General features: G+C 40.4%; 2 protein-coding genes across 4 annotated transcripts; one reads left to right on the top strand and one right to left on the bottom strand.

Moving 5' to 3' along the window:
• Positions 1-7,400: 7,400 nt before the first annotated feature.
• On the bottom strand, positions 7,401-13,744 carry LOC134182378 (uncharacterized). Of its 3 annotated transcripts, none has more exons than XR_009970326.1 (10): positions 13,376-13,742; positions 13,265-13,320; positions 8,903-8,994; positions 8,809-8,835; positions 8,648-8,743; positions 8,284-8,335; positions 8,103-8,222; positions 7,910-8,041; positions 7,806-7,849; positions 7,401-7,745 (listed from the first exon to the last, which is right to left on the bottom strand). XR_009970326.1 is itself a non-coding variant. In XM_062649775.1 (3 exons), exons 1-3 carry the CDS (start codon positions 13,631-13,633, stop codon positions 11,793-11,795), a joined length of 516 nt encoding a protein of 171 aa, XP_062505759.1. In that variant the 5' UTR covers positions 13,634-13,744; the 3' UTR covers positions 11,693-11,792. The 3 variants fall into 3 exon arrangements, 1 of the variants encoding a protein (XP_062505759.1); XR_009970325.1 differs by having other exon boundaries at positions 7,806-7,857; positions 13,376-13,739; XM_062649775.1 differs by lacking the exons at positions 7,401-7,745; positions 7,806-7,849; positions 7,910-8,041; ... (3 more) ...; positions 8,809-8,835; positions 8,903-8,994 and adding an exon at positions 11,693-11,994 and having other exon boundaries at positions 13,376-13,744.
• Positions 13,745-14,246: 502 nt separating this feature from the next.
• On the top strand, positions 14,247-15,693 carry LOC134182640 (uncharacterized). The gene has a single exon (XM_062650077.1). It carries the CDS (start codon positions 14,669-14,671, stop codon positions 15,323-15,325), a length of 657 nt encoding a protein of 218 aa, XP_062506061.1. The 5' UTR covers positions 14,247-14,668; the 3' UTR covers positions 15,326-15,693.
• Positions 15,694-16,115: the final 422 nt, after the last annotated feature.

The following is a 16,115-nucleotide window of genomic DNA, read 5'->3' as shown; positions in this document are numbered from 1 at the left end:
CGGTGCGTATCCAGTCGAAAAGGTTATATATATATATATATATATATATATATATATATATATATATATTAGAAGAATTAATTAGTAGAGTTTCCGAAGAATCGGCATATTGTGAGGCTGTCCTCGCTGTTGACTCTCACGGTGTCGATGAAGATTGATCATCGCAAGAAAAAAGAGAATATATATATATATATATATATATATATATATATATATATATATATATATATATATATATATATATATATATACATAGCGCCTGACGAAATGTCAGCTACAGTACAAAGGTGTCAGCATGGTATGCGATCAGCAACCTACGTCTCTGCAGGAGCGGATGTTATTCGAAATCACAATGCTGTTTCAGTGTAATGAACTACGGAAAAAGGAATACCGCGCACCTCTTTAATTAACCACAGTCATGCTTAATGTGGCTTTTAGTGCTATATATATATATATATATATATATATATATATATATATATGTTTATAATACAATATTATTATTGCTATTATACAATATTATGTGCTCTCTTCTTTCCACTTGCAGTTGAATCATTTGAGTCATGGTCAGATGTCAGCTTGGATACATTGAAGACTATAGCATCTAAAACTGTTTCTGTTAATACTATTCCTTTTAGTCAGTCTTTAAATAATTTGTTGCAGCAATTGTCAGTCAAGTTGTGGTCGTATAATGCACACATGATTCTCAGTAGATTGTTGTTAGACAATAATGACAGTAATTTTAGTTCATGGGATTTGCCTGTATCGTATATATATATATATATATATATATATATATATATATATATATATATATATATATATATATATATATATATATATACATAGACTCCAGATCTTCATGCTGATGAAATTCCCCAAAAGTGTGCTATAAAAGTATGGACAATACAAGACCGTTCGGTGTGTGTGTGTGTGTGTGTGTGTGTGTGTGTGTGTGTGTGTGTGTGTGTGTGTGTGTGTGTGTGTGTGTGTGTGTGTGTGTGTGTGTGTGTGTGTGTGTGTGTGTGTGTGTGTGTGTGTGTGTGTGTGTGTGTGTGTGTGTGTGTGTGTGTGTGTGATCGTGCGTTCCCAGATGTGTCAAAGCGGTACCTGGAGTTTGCTGAACTTCGTGGTTGCTTGCCATCAACAAGGACAGCGTACCAAGCAAACTAATCAGGAGTGAGCTCAAACGTTCAGGTCAACTTGAACTCAAAAATTTCAAATTTTCTCGCTAACGGTCGATTTCAAGTGGAGCGCGCTGTCGGGCACAAAGAAAGGTTACCCTTCAAACCTACGAAACTCATGCACCGTCTACCGGTTGTCCCGATTATCGGTCCATCAGTAGGAACGTGTTTTTTTCATAAAAGTGCGTGTACGGCCTGGACAATCGTAGTCTACATTCACTCTAATCTCGTACGTCGTACGTCTTATTCTTTCGTTCAGAATGTCGGAGTCAGTTTTCGGCAACCGCTTTCGTGACACTTATCACTTCAAGAAGTCCGACAAGTCGTCGCCTCGAGGTTTTGTGGTCATCAAGAAAATAGCTTGTTGAAATGTTAGGTCTATTTGATCATGACACGTCTGATCGTCCTGAAAGAAGATCAGCGCTGATAACCTCTGAACTTCTTCGCTTTTGCTGCGCTATCACAGTGGCGTAGCTAGGGGGTCTACTGGAAGCACGTGCCTCCCAAACTTTAGCCACTTTTTTAAATTTTGATCCTATAGTTTGCAAATTGCAACAAATGTTTTCAAATTATAGATTTAGTTAGCCATTAGCGATTGGTAATGCCCATGACAATGATGATAATGATGCTAATTACAGTAATATTAATTAAATCGCTTCTTTTCCGTAAAGTAAATTGCCTAACCCTGTTGTTGCGTGCCATCAATCAACATTAGCGCGAGTTCTTAATGCAACCTCTTGGCTTTGCCTAGAATATCATGCAAATTTAAGGAAACAGGCTTCCCGAAAGCGACACGGAACGGACAGTATATTATCTTTCTTTAAGCCTAGGCGGTAAGTCATAACCTATGGGTTTCATATAGGGCAGTAGGCGTCTAGTTGCTGATCATGCATGGCTGCTCTACTTCGTTTTAGCTCGCATTGCGTACAGAGGAACATTCACTGTCAGACGACGATCTTACACCATGTACGATTTCTACATCGGTTTATCAACCAGAAACTGCTGTTGAAAAAATCGTTCATTCTCCTGCGGTCTCGCGGTGTCATAGTAGTAGCAAATTAGTTGTTCCCAATCGATCACGAGAGACAGACTGTGAAACAGTGACCCAGAGTCTGGTAATGAATGCCGATTGCAACTGAATTAGACTCTGCATGATACAAAATCAAATATATTGGCATAGTTGGAACGTAAATTGCATGGACATAGGGCATTAGCTAATCAACAAATTGCTGTTTAGTGCAGACCTGTCGCGTAATTAGTGCTGGAGATAATTAAGGCTACACAGCCAATTAGGGCTGGCATGTGACAAGATATATTAAATAGCCTAGCGCTTCTGGCCATAGATAGGGATATGTCTAGTAAGATAAACTTGGAAGCAGCTGTAGACAGGTTTGCCGCAGTAGACAAAACAGAAGAATTAAGCTTAACAAGTGAAAAGATAAACGGATAAATTAAGAGTAGAAACACAGATTTGAGAAACTTTCCATTGTGCCCCCAAATCTCGGACTCTTGGCTACGCCGCTGGCTATCAGAAAAGAGGCTTGCTAATACTGGAAGTTTTGATGAAATTATTGGAGGTGATGGTTACAGATTTTTCTGGTCACGTAAACCATCAGAAATCAAACGAGAATCAGGTGTTGGTTTTGCCATCACAAGAAACATTGTCAGTAAACTTACTGATTTTCCCATCGCTTATAGTGATCGACTAATGTCTTTGAGGTTACCCTTGACCAAAGACAGATCTGTAACATTTGTAAGTGTGTATGCTCCAACACTTACTTCTGATGATGCAGCAAAGAATTGTTTTACGACCAGCTTCATGATCTGCTTGTGAAAATTCCAGCAGATGACAAACTCATTGTTATGGGTGACTTTAATGCAAGAGTTGGCCTGGCATCATTGGACGTCACGGAGTTGGCAATGAAAATGAAAATGGTCGTCTATTGTTAGAACTCTGTTCTACTCATCAACTGAGCATTGCTAAACTAGATTTCAGTTACCGGATAAACTAAAAACAACTTGGAAACATCTACGGTCACGTTGCTGGCATCAACTTGATCACGTCATCACTAAGAGAAGAGATGTGCAAGATATCCAGATATCCAGTTGACTCGTGTACTTAGAAGAGCTGAAAGCTGGACAGACCATCGATTAGTGAGGTCAACCATCAAATTTAAACGTAAAACCAAACGACATTTCACTCCTAGTACAGTAAAAAATTTGAGGTAGATCGATTGTATGATCCGAGTATTGTTGTTTGTTTTGAAAATCAGCTCAATATAGAATTGAGAGCTTCTGATGAACCGGAGGGTACATGGCATGGACTCAAGATGGCAACCACAGAAGCAACAAAGAAAACAGTATGGTGCAAAAAATATGAGAACAGACTGGTTTGACAGCAACAAAGATGAAATATAAGAGTTGCTAAGATGTTTATGCAAAATTACAGCAAATGCACAATCTTTTACACTCAACCAGATCTTTCAAGAACTGAAAAGAATAAATTAGAGCAAATTACGACATATGCGAGATCAGTGGTGGGAAGATCGAGCAAATCATCTACAACATTTAGCAGAGAGAAATAGCAAAGATTCTTTATGGTGAGCTAAACAAGGTTATTGGTCTAAGTCTTACGTGTTCTGCACCACTTCGCAATGAGGATGGTCAGTTACTAACAGACAAATCGGAAATTCTTGCGCGTCACTTTTGCTCCATACTCAACAGGAATACCATGGTTGATACATCGGTTCTAAATATGATTTCACAGCAATCACTTCATAAAGACATGGATGAAGCACCAACACCTGAACAAATATATTCTGCAATCAAATCTCTAAAAACTTGAAAAACTGCTGGTCTTGATATTTTTGCAGCTGAGTTTCATCAAAGAGGAGGTGATACTTTTAGAGAGGAAATTGTCAAGGTCATCTTTCACATTTGGGATACAGAAATTGTACCAAAGGACCTGAAAGATGCCCAAATAATCACAATCTACAAGAGAGTGACAACTAGGATTGTGGAAATTGGTGCTGGTAAAGTCTTATCAAGATTCTCTCGAATAGACTGTAGAGTCAATAGCAGGAGAAACTCTTTCTGAGTCCCAAAGTGGCTTCCGCAAAGGAAGAAGCACCACGGACATGGTATTTACTCTGAGACAGTTACAAGAAAAATGCAAAGAGCAACATAAATCATTGGACATTGTCTTTATAGATTTGACAAAAGCTTTTGATTCAGTCGAGAGGCAATGTATAAAATCTTAATAAAATTGGACTGCCCACCCAAATTTGTAAATTTAGTGAGACATGTACATGAAGGAATAAATGCAGAAGTCATATCTAAAGGTAAAAATTCGGAAAGCTTTGTTGTGCAAACAGAAGTAAAGCAGGGCTGTGTATTTAGCACCCACTCTGTTTGCTCTGTTTCTTGCTGCAATGCTAAATGAAATGAATGGTTGAGCTGAAAATAGAAGAGTCTCAATTCAGTATCGTGTGGATGGTAATTTAATCAATCTTTGCAAATTTCTAACGAAATCTAAAACTGAAACCACAAGATTAATTAAGAGATCTGCTTTTGCAGATGACGGTGCTCTGGTAGCACATTCTGCAGATGATATGCAAGAAATTGTAAACTGTTTTGCAAAAGCAGCTATCAGTTTTGGATTGCAAATATATATCAAGAAAACGGAGTGCATGTTTCAGCCGATTCCTGGTACGTTAAATGGTGGCAAGGACATTTTTGTGAATGGTGAAGCACTAAAGAGGGTATCCTCTTTCTTTCCTTGGCGGTGTTCTTTCAGAGGATTGTAGTGTTGATAAATAAGGACATTGCTGCACGTCTACAAAAAAACAAATAGAGCGTATGGCGCACTTCAATCAAGATTATGAAGTCAACAAGGAATAAGAATAAAGACCAAAATCAAAGTTTACAAAGCAGTTGTTCTTGCAACTGGTACAAAGAACGTTTGTAATATCTGTCATCCAGTATGTCGTTCCAGAAATGAACTTTTTGCACATGAACGTGCTCATCAAAGACAAATTGTAAACAACTGCTGAATGTCGTGAACTCATTTTTGAATAGCAAAAAAGAAAGAAGCGCGAGCGCGCCATGCCTAACGATATCAAATGCACTGGTTGACGTTAGATAACAAACCAATTTTTTTCGGAGATAGACTGCGAAATACAGGGTTATAGAATTCAGAGGAAGCCTGTGAAACGACGGAGGTGCCGCGTACAGAGCAACCTCAAGGTATTGAATTTCTACTGCAATGCAATGGTTTGGTAGAAGCTAGATCGATCGACGCGCTGCGTTAACAAAAAAAAAAAACGTTCATTCTTGGTAGTGTCAAATTGGCTAAGCATAGTTACATTCAAAAAGCGAGATAAAACGGATCAGCGTCTCTGCATGCATTGCACCAAGAAACTTCCGGTCTAGCTCTAGGGACAGTTCTAGGGTCAAAGGTTTTCCTTTCTTTTCTACAATCTGCGAATCTAACCTAATCCAACGAAACGATGCGGAGTGTAATCTCGTTCCAAATGCTAGTGTCACATTCTCACTAATCTAGCTTCCTGGACAGCGACCTCATCGAGCTTTCCATGTCTGGTTCCTGATTAAAGAAGAACTCCCACGATTTTCAAGTTGGAGTCAGATACAAGTCCCTTCCATAAACCGCCAATTCGAAGGGACATAGGTTTTGTGCGCGACATCTTCACGGCAGGAGAAACGTCGAAAGAAAGAGGCGTGTCGGGTAAGCAAGGTACATGACGTCATTGGTGCAAAGCCACACGCGCATGCCATCGGGTTAGATGCAGTTGCGGACGGATTCGAACACATACGCGTTGTTCTTTTCTGTCTGGTGTTCGACCTTACAGTTTCGAGCCAGAGTACGGACCTACTCAGCGTGACATCAACGCAGTTGAATACATTGACGGCCATGACGGCAGACAAATCACCGGTGAAGATCTGTCTGATGAGAACGAAAATCGAGTTGGGAACACTGCTTGGTGCAGGTGCAACAAGTGTTCTGTAATACCTAACGTAGCTGAGTGCTTGTGCTGCCAGGAAGTGGACAAACTAGGGTATAGGGTGGAAGCTTCAGGATCTGATCTGTAATTATTACGCAGCATGAGAACTTCCTTGCTGTGTGTCTCAATGAAGACGTTCTTCGAACAGCTATAGTCTTAATGACCGATTGGCGACGGGATCTCATCAGAGAGCCACTAACTTCCAGGCGAGTAGAACCTAGACGAACTTGGACAGGCTTGCCTATGTAAAATTTTCACGCAGGCTGCTGCGACTAACTGTGTACAGGTAATTACTTGCTGGGTGCACGAGAGGCTGGGCAAGGGTATCAGACGTGTCATTCCAGCATGCGTTGTAGGACTCAAAGTGATCCGAACAAACGCGGCTGTTTTATGAGCTAGGCGGATCCAACAGACGTAACTCTGGTAGCCATGATTCTAGCAAATCTGGCTTCTTGAGAGGAAGCCTGAAGAAGCTGACACCTCTGGCGATGTCGCTGCTGTTGTGGCTACAGCCAAGAGCAATGCAGTGGACCATTTCACGTCGAATAAGCCAAGATGATAGCACGACTTGTGCACGACACGTGGAGGTCATACACCAATGCGTCATCAACCACGCCTACGCTAACACTCCCTCTTTTGCGGTGCTTTTCCTACGTTACAGAAGCCATGGAGGGAACTCAAAGTTTTTCGAGTGCAGTCAAGATAAAAAATCTTGTATCTGACCCCAACTTGAAAATCGTGGGAGTTCTCCTTTAACTAGGGGATACTAGATAGGCGAGGCGTCATTTTCGTGTCTCCGTTCATCAGTTGACAATTTGTCAAAGCAAGAATATGTAGTATTTCAACGTCGAATTTTGACAATTCAGATGGCAGAATCACACAACTAGTTTTATCTACCGCCTCTATGTCTACTGGGAAATTGTTTTAGTATGTTGATCATATTGTTGAGTATTGGATTAATTCAAGAAGGACATGGATGTGTAGTAAGAAAAATTTCGTTACTTAGCGCTTTACTTAATTCACACACACACACACACACACACACACACACACACACACACACACACACACACACACACACACACACACACAGACACAGACACAGACACAGACACACACACACACACACACACACAGACACACACACACACACACACAGACACACACACAGACACACACACAGACACACACACACACAGACACACACAGACACACACACACACACACACACACACACACACACACACACACAAACACACAACTGTACACATGGTAATTAGTATGCTATATTTCCAATCTCTACAAATTTTGTTTCTCATGCACTTATCCTTCGCTCTGGATAATTTTGTTGTAAAACTGATTATTTTATTTTATTAACAGAGCCTCAAGAGGATCTGTGGGAAACGTTACAAGGCACTGATGGCAAAAATACATCGTCAAATATTGACAGAGTGCTCACGATCGAACACGACAACGATTCTCTTTCTCTAAAGAATACCACAAGACATCCAATCACATTAATATATCTTCTTCGGGTATTCTAAAAAAGAAATTTCATCAAATAATGATTAAACAAAAAGGCTATTAAAACACTACTAACCCAATATTAAATCCTCTATCAAAGAGTTCTTGATCTTTCCTTCTCTGCATAACTGCACAAAGGCAACATAAGAAGCAGACTGTGCATAAGCTGTGATAGCTTACCGTATGTAGTTTGTGGAAATGGGGTTGGATGAGCCATGTAATGAATGGGACATGGCTCATCCAACCTGCCACACTCCCAATTTTTCTTTCCCGCAAACGCACTTCATCTTCTTCTCAAATTGAAGAACTTCACTAGCATAGTTCAAGTATAGTGTCAAATCCACAACATTTAGTTGGAGACTGCAGCACTCACTTTGTGTATGTCGTTGGCCGCTTCTATGTGAAAAATCAGTTGAATGAATAAAGTTTCCACATTACGCAGATCAATTATACTGACTAGCAACCTCCGATGAATAGAAAGGAGGTATGCGTCCTTCAGCACAAACAAAACCAATTGATATCATGATTGGTATTGCCACACTTCAACTACATACAACGTTGCTTTTTGGCCTTCTTGGTGGTGGCATTGGAGGCCTTCATTTTCCTCTGCAAGTGTACACAAATTAATCACATAGTATAATGTCAGACAGACAGGTGGACGGGCAGACGGACGGACAGACAGACAGACGGACGGACAGACAGACAGACAGACGGACAGACAAGGCAGGACAAACGTAGTTAGCCATTTGCTATTGTATCCTAATTCAAATGTGAAAAATGTATGTGAAAGACAGACAGACAGACAGACCGACAGACTAACTGACTGACAGATAGACAGACTGACAGGTAGATTGAGACACAGCACTAAGTGTGTACTATACAAATAAATGTAGTGACACAGGCAGCCAGGCAGCATACTTTGAAAGAATGTAAAGGTTGTCGTATTTTCCGAACACCAAAACAGTCGAGGAAAGAACATAAACAGGTGAGATAGAGTCATCTATCTACATCATCCTGCACAACACAAGGAAAACAGAGTTATGCAGTGCTGGAAGAGGGAAGTCTTAAGTGTTCCTTACATCATCCCTGGCCTCCACAACATGCTCCTGCACAACACAAGATAAACAGAAAGTTATGCAGTGCTGGCAGAGAGAGGTCTTAAGTGTTCCTTACATCACCCCCGGCCTCAATTTCAGCTATTGCCTCCGTAAAGCCTCTGCTGTTTGACTTGTATTTGTTCTTTTCATATGTCAATGATTTCTTGCCTGACAGATAACCGCTAGTAGACAATACACCAACTCTCATTACCCATTAACTCCTATACTGTTGGTTATTAATTGTGTAAATATATACAACAACATAATGAATGGATGAACAGACGACAATCAATGAGATAGCTATTTGATTACCTACACTGTAGCTGAGTATTCAAAATGACTGAAAAAAGCCTGGTCTCCACTACAAGCCCGATCACCAATATAAGCCGCGAATTGAATAGGTTTGAAAATATAAAACCGTGCTCATATTAGAAATACAGAATATGCCTAGCTCAGTGATAAATCAGTTGTGATGTAAGATCTGTTGACAATCAATTTTCGTACTTCTACACTGCGTGCAAACGAACAACCAATTGCTCATTCACTCATAAATTATAAATCAGTGCACTTACAAATGAAAATGGGGGTTTGTCATACTCCCAAAATTAATCAGCATGACAATTTTACTATTTTTTGTACTAATTACATAGGACTAAAATGTCATGTCATCAATTTGCTGTTAAGTTGATGGTAATGCAAATGTTATTGCCATTATATAATTAAGTTTACTTATTTAATTAAGTAATAAACATAATACTATAGTGAACTGCATGGATAGTTGCAGTGTAGTCATAGACAATTTTGGGAAAAAATAAAACTAATATAAGCGTGCCTTATTCTGGCCATGTAACAGGATTATTCTCCGATTTCTAATTACGTTACATGATGAAAATTCAAATGCATTAGCACATGCATTGGCTAGCACCTCAGACTTAGACTTGTCAATAGTGAGAAGGTTAGCTGCTTGCTAGTGTTGGTAATGCATTGCAACAACGTTGTGGAAGGTGGCAATGTATCAGCAGATCAGAAATCAGTATTGGAAAGTTAGTTCTCACTACAAATAAGTACGCTGAGCAGACAATTGTTGTTTGTGCATTGACTACCTTCGTTGTGGCTGTTCGGCATCTCAACTACTTGTCTGCGTAGCTAAAATGCATGGGAATTACGACCTAAGCAATTGCAGAGAGAGAGTGAGAGGCTTCGTAGGCAAACTACGAACACCAAGTTCAGCTATATGTCACAGTATGCATTGCATCTGTACAGCACTAAATGCGGTTGTAGTGTGCAGAGGTACGGATATAGTCTAATTAATTCAGTCCATTTTGATGTTATATCACAGTAATAACTGCTTGACTCCTGTCATATTATGCAGTAATATGGGTAACATATGATTAACCAATGCGTGAATTGATGCTCAAAAATTTTACTGTACCTTAATTAATTTAGAATCTAAATAATGCATGGGTAAAATTTTTTAATTTTTATGACTACAGAAAAGCAATAACACTAAGTTCTAATTCAATTTGGATAAAACAAATTTCAAATAATAGAATTAAAAATTTTTTTATCTGATCACGTCATGTAGATGTCCGAACAATCCTCTGTGCTAATTAGATGATATGTCCAAACGAGTAGAAAAAATTATTTCGCGCATTTTATACCCAACTACACGTCCACATCATCTACTATATAGTATCTACATTCGCTGACATTGATATTTGCCTATTTTAAAACGCTGTGCTACTTTCAGATTGCTCTGATAATGCTATCAAGCTGAAGGAGTGGTCGTAACTGCACACGCAGTGTTCGAAATGAGGAAAAAAGTTGGCTGGACATAAAGTCTGACCAAAGTAGCGTTTGGCCAGACGTCCGCCAAATTTGATCGGACGTTTACAAAATGTGCAATATCATAATACATATAGTCTAATATATAACATATATAACATACATACATACATATATATGCATAATTGCCGAGAGTAGCGAGGCTTCTAATCCGGGTCGAACAACAGAAATGGGCGTGGTCCTATATGGTCTCCATCAAGCGTTTGGTATATATATGTGTGTAATCACAAATCTCTAATTTCTCCTCCCCATGACCACGTTTCATGATAGGACCTACCTTAAAAAATCGTTTCTGTGTCCGACTACATATGAGTCTAAGAACGATTCGTGCAAGTGACCAAATGACGAAGAAAACGCTTCCTGAACTTCCGTCGCCCCATCCTTTTGTATTGTAGTTAGGGATTGTGTGTACGTGACAACCAAGAAACACCTTCAGGAGTTGAATGCCACCTACAGTCAACTATTTACACGTACCATACTTACAGTAAGATCAATCCTTTACTACACTGTGCTGCATCTAACACTGTTGATAGTTTGCTGATATCAATTTCTATGTCAGTAAATACCATACCACTGTCGTTACAACGGAACTGAGTGCATACCTAGACTGTACATTTCAATTGTCTTGATCACGATCGCAAAACGACGACTACCTATGCCATGCCTATAGACGTAATCTAAACTACTAGGAAGTTTGCATCTTGAAACAAATACGTATTGTCTAGCTAGACTCAGCGTTTCAGTAGACGGTCTGAAAGCTCCGTTGAAAGTGTTACTCACGAACGCGAAGCGCCTACGGATACCTTAGAACTAGTATATTCATAATGTATCCATACACATAAAGAGCTGTTGTCACTGCTCTGTGGACTTCATGATGTAGCATCATGCACATGTACACTACGTGTACCTCTTTGAGCTACAGCAACCAGATTAGTAGGTGCCATTTGGGGCATAAAGCCCACTGTCTTAGCAGTTGTCATGTTATACAGGGACAGGCACAACGGCGCGAAAGGGTCTGATAGGAGGCTAGTCTTCCTGAAATAGCAAGGTTGTTTCAGGTAACTTGAATTAATTTTTAACACTTTGGCACTCTTTCACTGTTTGCATACATGATTGTACTATTATATAATGCAATGAACACAAACACTTAGAAACTGATCAGCATAATACTCTGCGTTTTCATAAAAAATAATGTTGGATCTCTTCTCCAAATGTGAAAGCGCTTGGTGACCAAAGAGGCAATTCCCATCACCTTTAACCATTACTGGTAGATAACCAGAAGGTGCTTCTTCGAGCAGAATTGATGCTGCAACGTTGTCCACTCTGAAGGAACGTAAATCAATCCTCAGGAACTCAAACGCAGCAATCAGAAAACAAAAGACAAGTTGGGGCGCGTTTCCACTAGTGCCTAAACCGGTTTAACAAGTGGTCTAGGCTAAACTAGTTTAAGAATTCACTTGTTTCCACATGCACTAAACCAGTTCTATTTTAAACCTAAACCGCTTTCCTAAACCCACTTCAAAGTAGGTTTAGCAAAGTGGTTTAGGTCTAACTGTCATTTGACAGTAGCGCGCTCGTTTAGATGGCTTCCGACAATGTTGTTTTGATGATATTGACTATTTTTCTGGGATAGGATTGCCCTAAAAGATGTAAGGGTCGTTAACTAGGGGAAAGAAATCAGTAGTTACGGAGAGAGACAAGACGGTGTCCTTGGTCATCGTCATGCAAATTCCTACTAGCAGATGCTGAATCAGTGAAAACCAACAGTTGCTCTGACTCGGCGACAAAGCAGCCCAATACTTCAAAATAAGGCATTCCTAGACTGTTTGTTTGGCACATCCCGGATGTGCAAGTTCCTAGTGGAAACAGTCGCTTTCTTGAACTGGTTTAGTTCTTAGACCCATTTAAGCTAAACTAGTTTAAGGTGCAGCTAGTGGAAACACGGCCTTAAGAAGCTAAACTAAATGATTTGTGATAGCCCATGGCACCTATTATCAGTATGTGAGACTATGCCAAAGGGTAAGCCTGCTGGAATTGCATAGAAAGAGATGAGCAGTGGCCTAGTTACAGGACAACACTCAACGGATGGCTGGCCAAAGGACTGGGATGGCTGCCTTACCTAGACACATTCAAGACATGCAACAACCGCCAGAAAAATGAATTCAACCCAACCACATGTTAATTAACACATCACCTAAAATGGTAACACCAGCTGTTTACTATTGTAAAACACCTAAAGACTTAAACGTGTTACCTTCACCTGTGACCACCTGTGATGCAGCAGACATAGGATACTGCATGCCTTGTACATGTACATGCTAAGTTACATGCTGTTTGCTCTAGCTTGGTCTAGGCTCTCATTGGTTAACAAAATCAAGATTCCTTGGCTACAATTCAGATTGATTGACCGGACCAGGATGACCGCTCATAGATTCAGTTGCCCGGACAAATAGCAATATTGATCGGACATTGTCCGATGTCCGGCCGTTATTTCGAGCTCTGCACACGGGTCCTACTTGACGCGCGAATTTCAAACGCCGACTATGAGGTATTCTCCTCAAATAGACACACAAGTCAACCATCGCTTCCTTACTCTTGGTGACTGCCGAAGAAAAATACTTCGTACTTGTTGTTTTGCCTCCTGACGACCTACAACGAAAGTAACGTAAGAAATGCAGTTGAAGGAATGTGGAGTGTAACGTACTCGGGCTGGCCAGTGAGGGTGTCCCCTCATCTTTGCCCACACCAAGTCACTAGGTTCGTGTAAATCCGGGTACTGCAGAACCCGTATGCCGTTACGACTAAGGGTGCGTTCGAATACTAGTTCCAGTTCTAGAACTGGAACTGCCAGAACTGTCAGAACTGTTGGAACTCTTGCTAGCAAACGAACGCTTAGAACTGTCAGCAAGTTGAGCATGCGCAAAGGCTCATACTTCCGGTAAGCGTCAATACGAAGTAGCATGACGTTTCTACTCCACTTGTTGTAGTCTGTTCGAACATCAGCAGTGCTTTCGCTTTCGGTTTTTTGAAGCTGCTCGCGCCAAGAAGGTCACTGTAATCAGTCCCAAATGTCGTTTCTTCTGGTGTTTGGCGAGCCGATGGTCGCCACAAGTGTTCATTATAACAAACAAGAAGGTCCACAACGGCCTCAGCATCTGTACCCGTCATTTCACTTCGTCAACCTCCGGGAGTTTTGCATTTAGGGCGTGACAGTTCCAACAATTCCAGCTCGCTAGGCAGAACTGCTAGAACTGTTCTAACAGTTCTAGAACTGTCAGAACTACCAATCGAACACTATAGAACTTCGCTCCCCTTTACAATTCCAGTTCTAGAACTAGTATTCGAACGCACCCTAAGTAGATTTAGCGTCCGCGCTCTGGGCACCGAGGTTGCGAGAAGTGTTGCGCATGCGGCAATGGCAGAACGAAAGAAACGTTCCTTAGCTATTGCAGGGCCGGATCCAAGGAATTTTTGAAAGGGGATTCACCTGGTAGCAGTTATTTATAGCATTACTAATTTACTTTTTCCTAAAGAAATTACATGAAATTGTTGAACCACGTTCGTTGGAAAAGAGAGGTTGCAACCCCTTGAACACCCATCTGGATCCGACCCTGTCTTGGCTTATATTTTAAACGAGTCGTAACTAATTTGTGATGTATGTGAAGCAAAACTGACATCTGGGAACGAGGAGTAAGGAAACCGCGACACTTGCGTACGACGCGTGCGTTACCATTTTCTTTGTATTCTAGAGTCAGGCAACCGACCGTCGTTTATTATTTCGGTCTTACATTTCTAAAAGTCGAGCTGTTTTGTACTGTCCAAAGAATCAATGCACGAGAACTAGTACCGACGGCGGCTGCGCAGTCGGAAGATGAGGTGAAGTGGAAGACATTCCTGGCTTCTGTGGACAATGACCTGAATTTATATTCGATGCTGCGTGACGCTGTGAAAAAGTGAAACAAGAGAGTGTGCTACACTTTAACTTAAACGTGTTCCTATGCCTGGGGACAGGAGGATGTTTACATTTCTACATGATAACACCATCTCATTCTCAGATGTAGATAAAACCAACAAATTTTGGCAGGACTTTCTATCCAAGAATGAGTGTATGACGAAGGACATCAGTGGAAAGTACAAGGAGGATGATAGATGTAATACGCTGATCCTGTATTTCAGCTTAGATCGATCCATTCCTAAAGTTCATTCCTTCTTGTTGTCCAATGTTGGTCTGAAACAATACGCGGAAGTTGATCTCAATGAAGAGGGCTGGACACGTAGACTGGAGTGGTGTTTAAATAAGCTATATCACCCAAAATATAGCTTTGCCATGTGCTTTGGGGATGATTGGATAGGAGTGGGTAGGCAGGACCTTGACAAAGAGTACTGCTGGCATCCTTTTTCTGGTACACCAGATATGGTTGCTGTAAAGAGACCAGAAACTACATCTGTTGTGGTGGCTAAAACAGACGTCATTGAATGCAAAGAAACAAAGCATGGTGATCGTGAAGAACAGCTATATGCAGCCATGTTGTTGACTGCTGGTACTGCAATTTTAAAGCGTTTGGTGAACCAGCAAGATAACAGTGGCATTGAAACAGTGACAGTGAGGGGCCTCTTAATACATGGGAAAATGACTGCAGCATCTTCCAGCTAGAAGTCAAGTCGTTTGGCAAAGACTATTCCAATTGGAGTCATTTGCGTCATCCCTGATGGGGCAAAGAACGAACTGAACTTACCATGGACGTTGGACAAGCTATGGAAACTTTCTGAAGCTGATCATGCCTGACTTTGGTGACACCGTGTCAGTTGTGTTGCTATTACATAGAATGCATCCATTACCTTTGTATAGACACGGCCTACTTTGACAGAAAATGATAGCTACAGATAGTCTATTATCAAACACTTTCGTCTGTGATAATTTTGAGCACTCGCTAAAGTTGTACTGTAAGCATTAGGTGAGAACTTTAGCTCAAAAGTAGTTGAGAACCCCATTGTGTATCTGTCCAAATACAAGCCCCAATGAAATTCAACCCCCTGGGCTTCAATTCAAATTGCTTTGCACCTTAGTCTGAGTGTTGAAGATGATTGCGCAGCGATTTCTTGGTGTATATATATACCAAGGTATATATATATGTATGTATGTATGTGTGTATATATACCAATTTATATATATATATATATATATATATATATATATATATATATATATATATATATATATATATAAAGGAAATATTCTGCAGTCAATTGCTATGTGCTACTTGACGTATGCAAATGCTTTGTATAGACATTTTCAAAGTATGCTGCCTGGCTGCCTGTGTCACTACATCTATTTGTATAGTACACGTGCTGACTAACTAACTGTCACTACACTTAGTTGTAGTACACATCTGTCTATCTATCGGTCTGTCTGTTTGTCTGTCTATCTGTCAGTCAGTCAGTCA

Source organism: Corticium candelabrum, chromosome 7, assembly GCF_963422355.1.
Source record: "Corticium candelabrum chromosome 7, ooCorCand1.1, whole genome shotgun sequence".
Lineage (NCBI taxonomy): Eukaryota > Metazoa > Porifera > Homoscleromorpha > Homosclerophorida > Plakinidae > Corticium > Corticium candelabrum.
Note: the sequence above shows the minus strand (reverse complement) of the source record. Positions and strands in the feature narration are given on the sequence as shown.

What these genes read in the sequence shown, in the direction of transcription:
- LOC134182378 (XM_062649775.1), bottom strand. Translation starts at nt 13,633, where the DNA reads ATGCTACTTCGTATTGACGCTTACCGGAAGTATGAGCCTTTGCGCATG. An exon ending in ACCCTCACTGGCCAGCCCGA is followed by an intron (nt 13,321 to 13,375) that starts GTACGTTACACT and finishes CTTTCGTTGTAG; the next exon opens with GTCGTCAGGAGGCAAAACAA. An exon ending in TTCTTCGGCAGTCACCAAGA is followed by an intron (nt 11,995 to 13,264) that starts GTAAGGAAGCGA and finishes ACGTTCCTTCAG; the next exon opens with AGTGGACAACGTTGCAGCAT.
- LOC134182640 (XM_062650077.1), top strand. Translation starts at nt 14,669, where the DNA reads ATGCCTGGGGACAGGAGGATGTTTACATTTCTACATGATAACACCATC.